The sequence below is a fragment of the Sinocyclocheilus rhinocerous genome, unplaced genomic scaffold (assembly GCF_001515625.1).
Source record: "Sinocyclocheilus rhinocerous isolate Xijiao unplaced genomic scaffold, SAMN03320098_v1.1 scaffold115, whole genome shotgun sequence".
NCBI classification, from domain to species: domain Eukaryota; kingdom Metazoa; phylum Chordata; class Actinopteri; order Cypriniformes; family Cyprinidae; genus Sinocyclocheilus; species Sinocyclocheilus rhinocerous.
In genome coordinates, this window is record NW_015650001.1 from 2492456 (window position 1) to 2499190 (window position 6735).

The following is a 6735-nucleotide window of genomic DNA, read 5'->3' on the forward strand; positions in this document are numbered from 1 at the left end:
ATTTGGATCGGGAGTCTCGAGTGTTATTTTTTGTGTGTGTGGTTTTGTCAAAGCTGGTAGCATTTGTTTGAGGTGTTGTGAAAATCCACTCGGTTGATCATCACACTACTAAATTGATGGAATAAAATGCCTCATTGGACTAAATGCATAAGCTATGATGATTTTGAACACTACATATCATTGGTCGATTTGGAGCTCCTAAATGTCTTTTTCCCAAAAGTGCATCCATAGAATCTGTTAAGAAACTTGGGATTATGATCTGAGGTGGATTCCACGGCACCTTATCAAATGACATCAGCATTTTTCCTCGATTTTTATCATTATTTTACTAGAATTGTAGTACACGCTTCCTTCTGTATTTACCATTCTCTCCCTCCTCTCTACCTCTCCTCTCTCCATTTCACTTGTATATAAACCCCACCATTTTCAGACTTGGTAGTCTGTATAAACTCCTTTTATACCTCAACTTTAGAACTGTTCTAGTGAGAGCGAAAAAAAAGAAATATGAGAAAATTGTAGTGTTCCTTATTAGAAAAACAAAAACTAATAAAATAATCTAGTGTGCTTTTGAGCCTGTAGTATTTTTTTTTTCTTGTTGCTGTTCATTAAGGGGCTATTTGCATGTTACGATCCGTAAAATGATCTGGTTATGCCGGTTATGAATGAGTCTGCCATGTTTCAGCGCTCTAGCCGATCGTCTCGCCCTGCCTGAATATTTATGCTGCATAAGGACAATAATATGAGGATCACAATAAATCAGACCTTTTCTCCTCATCTCAAATTGATTATGTGCTTTGAAACAACTCGGTTTGGTGAAATGAAACACAGCCCACAGTCTGCACAGAGTAAAATTAGAAACACGGCAAAACCAAACATCAGGAATCCAGGCCATTGTTTGTTTCAGGTGGGGCTTTCTATATCAGAACATTTCAGAAGAGAAGTCAATAACTCATGATTAAAATTATATTCTGCCCAAGCCGTCAAACTGACATCATCAGAGAAGGACTGCCATTCCAGAGCGGAAGCAAATGATCAGACTTTGATTAAAGATTACCAAGACAAACTATTTTTTTCAGCGGATTAACTTGCACGGATTAATTGATCACATCAAGACTAGCAATGTGCGCTAGTACAGTAAATAAAGTCCATTTTGATTTCATGCCATTACATCTGTGGCTATCGCCTTTCGCTCCGCGGGAACCTTTTCATAGTAACGTTAGCTGAACTAATTGTGGAACTACCCACTTTTTGGCGTGTTCGCACCACAGGAACTAGGAACGGTTTTAGTTCTAGGAACTCCATTTGGAGGAACTAAATTAGCTTCAGAGCAGGGTCTAAAGCAGTTCTATAGGAAATATCAGTGACGCAAGTGTACGCTGATTGGTGAAACGCACGCGAAACACCGGCATTTTTAAAAAGCCATGTAAACATATTTACTCCACGAACATGGAAAACAGCCATAACGGCGTTTACCTGTTGTCTGCAGTGTTGTGTTCTTTTCTCAGCTTCGATGACATGTAACACTGCAAGTTGTCATTAAAAATTAGCATAATGTCCGCCTACTGGCTGCTTCGTCCCACCCTCAAAAAACAGTTGTGTAAGTGATTTCGTATGTCGAGGAGATACTGTTTTTTCACCACAAGAATGGACTTTTAACACCCGTGGCATAGTTGCAGCTTCAGAGCAGGGTCTAAAGCAGTTCTATAGGAACTATCAGTGACGCAAGTGTACGCTGATTGGTGAAACACCGGCATTTTTAAAAAGCCATGTAAACATATTTACTCCACGAACATGGAAAACAGCCATAACGGCGTTTACCTGTTGTCTGCAGTGTTGTGTTCTTTTCTCAGCTTCGATGATATGTAACACTGCAAGTTGTCATTAAAAATTAGCATAATGTCCGCCTACTGGCTGCTTCGTCCCACCCTCAAAAAACAGTTGTGTAAGTGATTTCGTATGTCGAGGAGATACTGTTTTTTCACCACAAGAATGGACTTTTAACACCCGTGGCATAGTTGCCATACATATAATACTGTTTACAGCTGCTCGTGAAGCCTCAGGAGCTGAAACCCGATTATAATAAGGGAATTACATTTCCGACACGCTTTAAGCGGTTGACCAATCAGAGCAGACTTGACGCTTCAGAAAGGTGGGCTTTGAAGACAGGAACAGAGGGAGAAAAAAGGTTGCTGCAGCAATATACAGTAGGAGAAAAATGTTTTTTGAACTCTAATCATGCAAATGTATTCAAGTAGACCTCAAAAGAGAACTATTTGTACTTTTGAATGAGCATAGTATGGGCACTTTAAAATGAAAATCTGCAAGTCTGATTTGTTAAGAATAATAATAGCACCAAAAATAGAGCACAAAAGTTCTGATCTCATTCCCAACAAAACAAAGTGGTCCAAAAAGGGCCGTTTTATGAATATTAAGGCTTTGAGAAAAGAAAAACTTCCTGTGAGCAGCCAAGCTGCCTGTGCCTCGTAACTAACCGACACAAAAGACTCCTAATACATCTATTGTCAAAGAGAGACAAAAACCCATGTACCAAAACAAGCTAGCAAAAATGAAGAATTATTTACTCTTTGTACAAGCTGTGATCATTTCACTAAGCAAATACAAAGTCATTTATATACACTGAGAAATACTTTTTCTATAAAGACAATAGGCTTTGTGGTGAACTGGGCTCTAAACTGGTGGAGTTATTGCTGTTTTTCTCCGAGGGTGCCCCTGTTTTCACAGGCTCAAAGCGGATGCCAGAAGGCCCCTTGTGCTGGCGCATTCTTCTCCAAGGGAAGCAGAGAATGCGTTTGTAGGTGGTCCTCATGTCCTCGTCCCGGAACGAGTAGATGATGGGGTTCACCAGAGAGTTACACTCGGCCAGAACCAGGCAGTACTTTTCATATTTAAGAACCTGACATTCACTGCAGCTGAGACCGTCCAGTAACAGAATCACCAGACCCGGTGTCCAACAGATCACAAAGGCACCTGTAGAGAAAAAAGGTCACCCAAAAAAAAAAAATAGAGAGAGAAAGAGATGAGTGCAGGTCCGCGCAGTTTGGTTTACGAGGTGCAAGCCACCACAGCATGCAAAACAAATGCATCATCTTGCAAAGAGTTGTATACAGTAAGCGTTGAACCGCACTGTGATAACGAAATTATACAACACACACACAGATACAAAACTGGCCAAAATATTTGTAGCATTTTCACCAGTTGCAATTTAATTTTCAAAAAATATAAATAAAAAAAGATTGTATTAATTTGTTCAAAAGTGAAAGTAAAAGGCATTTATAAATGTTACAAAAGATTTCTATTTCAAATCAATTATTCTTTCGAGCTTTCTATTCAAAGAATCCTGAAAAAAATGCATCTTGGTTTCCACAAAATTTTAAGCACAACTGTTTTCAACATTGATAATAATAAGAAATGTTTCTTGAGCAGCAAATCAGCATATTAGAATGATTTCTGAAGAATCATGTGACACTGAAGACTGGAGTAATGATGCTGAAAATTCAACTTTGCATCACAGGAATACATTACATTTTAAAATATACAATTTTCAAAAAATATAAATAAAAAAAAGATTGTATTAATTTGTTCAAAAGTGAAAGTAAAGGCATTTATAAATGTTACAAAAGATTTCTATTTCAAATCAATTATTCTTTTGAGCTTTCTATTCAAAGAATCCTGAAAAAAATGCATCTTGGTTTCCACAAAATTTTAAGCACAACTGTTTTCAACATTGATAATAATAAGAAATGTTTCTTGAGCAGCAAATCAGCATATTAGAATGATTTCTGAAGAATCATGTGACACTGAAGACTGGAGTAATGATGCTGAAAATTCAACTTTGCATCACAGGAATACATTACATTTTAAAATATACCATAATAGAGAATAGTTATTTTAAATTGTAATAATATTTTACAATATTACTGGTTTTACTGTATTTTTGATCAAATAAATGCAGCCTTGTTGAGCAGAAGAGACTTTAAAACATTAAGAATTTTACCAACCCCAAGTGGTAGTATATGTAGAAATTAATTAACCACTATTAACACATGCTGTAAAAGTTGACTGTCAGTTTATGATGCCTAATGCATCAACTAATATTAACAAATTAACAATTACTGTAAAGTTTTACCCAAGTGAATAAATATTTTCCTTACACTTTGAATACGTGATTGTTCACCTCTTAAGAAAAATATTTAAAAAATATTTTACTATACAAATCATTTATAATAGTGATTACAGTGAAGAATTTTTTATATATGAATCATTAATTGATAAATATCACCACATGATGTTTCACAACCTCAAATGAACTTTTCCTTACCATAAAAATATCAAATGATCCGATTCATTTCAAGATACTCATAATAAATTTCTAGATCTTTTATATTTTGCTACTTGCTAGTTTAATTATAATGTATTTATTTTATGTATATTTACTCACAATAGCACCATGTGCTCAGTCGATGCATTTCTTTTCACACCACCGCATTTCAATCCACCGAATGAATGTTCTGATTCCTAGAATCTTAGGGCAATTAAAATAACTGATTCCAGCTCGAGGTACAAAATAAGCAGGTGCGAGACAAACAAAAATGAGCCAAACCGGTTTGGTAAACTTGTTTTGGGGTTGACAGACTTGTTTTGTTTTTCCCAAAAACAAATTAACAGTACTTCGCCACACAACTGGAGACAATTTTTCATTTTCAAACAAGTTTCCAAAACAGAAAATCAAACTTTCACTCAGTCAACACACAGCGAGTAATCTCACAAACGTCTGAAGTCTACCTAAGAGTCAAGGCCTTACCCAGAATCATGGACATGGTCTTCATGAGGCTGATAACAGTCTGATTGTTGGAGGGCTGATCCGTGTGTGGGGACATTACTCGGCTCCGCCGGCGAACGTAGATGAAGATGTGAGTGTAAACGGCCACCATGATGAAGAAGGCCATGAGGTTGAGGATGGCCCAGGACACTAGGAAGCTGCGGGAATACAGCGGCGCAACCATGCAGCAGGTTGACAGGTCACAAACACAGTTCCAGCCCATGGTGGGCACCAAACCCATGACGACGGCCACCAACCAGATGGTGACTATCAGCATCACCACGCGCCTCCTGGTCATGGTGCTGTGGAGCTGCATGGTGAAGATGGTCTGATGGCGCTCCACTGCCACCGCCAGCAGGTTGACCACAGACGCGGTCAGGCTCATGTTGATCAAAGCTCCGCGAATAAACCACTCTTTGATGGTCAAACCGATGGTCCACGGCCCCGTGTGGAACACCAGGTAGAGATACGATATTCCAGCAAAGAGGTCCGCGGCCGCCATGTTCCCAAGTAAGTAATAAATGGGAAAGTGGAACTGTCGGTTGATGATTATGGCCACTATGACCAACATATTCGCCAGAATAATAAAGACACAAATCGGGAGCCCGAGGCCGACCACAATAAAGTCATGAGTGCGCCAGTTTGGGCTGATGGGCTTGCCAGTCTTGTTGTAGAAGAAGGACACTGGATTGTCATACGCCTCACAGGTAGAATTGAATAACATTATTAGAGAAGTAGTTAATGTAAATCAGTTGAACCATTTAGTTGTTGCCAGTTTGGCCAGTTTTTCCTGATGCTGTAATCCTGATGATGAGATCAGCCGCCATTTGAAATACATATCAAAAAACGTGCCAGTGTTGCTGCTTACAAGGCGTGTCTTTTATCGTTTTCCAACCCTAAAACACAGGAAGACGTGAGGACAACAACATTATCTGGCCTTATAAGTCCAACAAGTGAATAGGTTAATCTTTAACAAGAAAGTAGAGGGTGTGATACTAGTCTTCATTAGACATACGTTAGATTTGATTTCAACGCAAATTAAGAGCTGAAAGTAAACGAAGTAATGATGTTTAGCCCCCCATTACAATCCTAACTGCATGGTTTATAACTTAAACACACGAGTTTTCAGAGTAAACGTGAAGAACAGAACGAGGAATTAAATTAGTTGTGGTTACCATTACTTCTTATATTCAGTGAGAACTGGACGCAACAAATCTAGTCAGAAACACACATCGACTTTATTCGCCCCTGCAGAGGTAACTTACACTGTACAGTTTGGCTCGGTTGTCAGCACACAAACAACACTACTTTGTTCTAAAATGACACTAGAAAAAAAAAAACCCTTACCGTTGCCAGAGCTTCAGAGCAAACAAAGAAAACACACATAACAGCAGCTCAGAGTTCGCCGCTGGTCGATGTTTTGGCACTCGGGCGCTCGCCGGAAACGCTCATCTGGCGGAGTTCGTGGAGAAGTCTTCAAGAGATCTGAGATCCGCCGAGATCCCCTTGTGCGCCTCCCTGAAACCTGATTTGATGAAATCACCGCCCGAGGATCCAATGAACGCGAGACTGTTGTTCGAAACGTTTGGTGACAGGTTCAGAAAGTAAATATTTCGATTCATTTCCCAGAATCTGCTACAGAGTGTATGGCAAGCCGTTTTCATATTTAATCCAGGCGACAACCACTAGATTTAAGGTCAGTTTCAATAGACTGTACTTAGTTATTCGTAACTATTAGACTAGTATTACCTATTCAGGTTTTTATTACTAAATGAATATACAATAATACTTATTTATTAAACACTAAAATGTTATTATATTATTATTATAAATATTATTATAATTTTAAGTGAATTATGTGGACATTCTGACAGTAAAGACAGGTAAGAAATGTT

The 6735-nt window shown here is 38.4% G+C and overlaps 1 protein-coding gene across 1 annotated transcript; it reads right to left on the reverse strand.

Annotated features, from left to right (window-relative positions):
* Positions 1–1903: 1903 nt before the first annotated feature.
* On the reverse strand, positions 1904–6441 carry LOC107711250 (lysophosphatidic acid receptor 1-like). The gene is made up of 3 exons (XM_016516201.1): positions 6188–6441; positions 4823–5736; positions 1904–2988 (listed from the first exon to the last, which is right to left on the reverse strand). The coding sequence occupies exons 2-3, from the start codon at positions 5562–5564 to the stop codon at positions 2654–2656; spliced, it is 1077 nt and encodes a 358-aa protein (XP_016371687.1). The 5' UTR covers positions 5565–5736; positions 6188–6441; the 3' UTR covers positions 1904–2653.
* Positions 6442–6735: the final 294 nt, after the last annotated feature.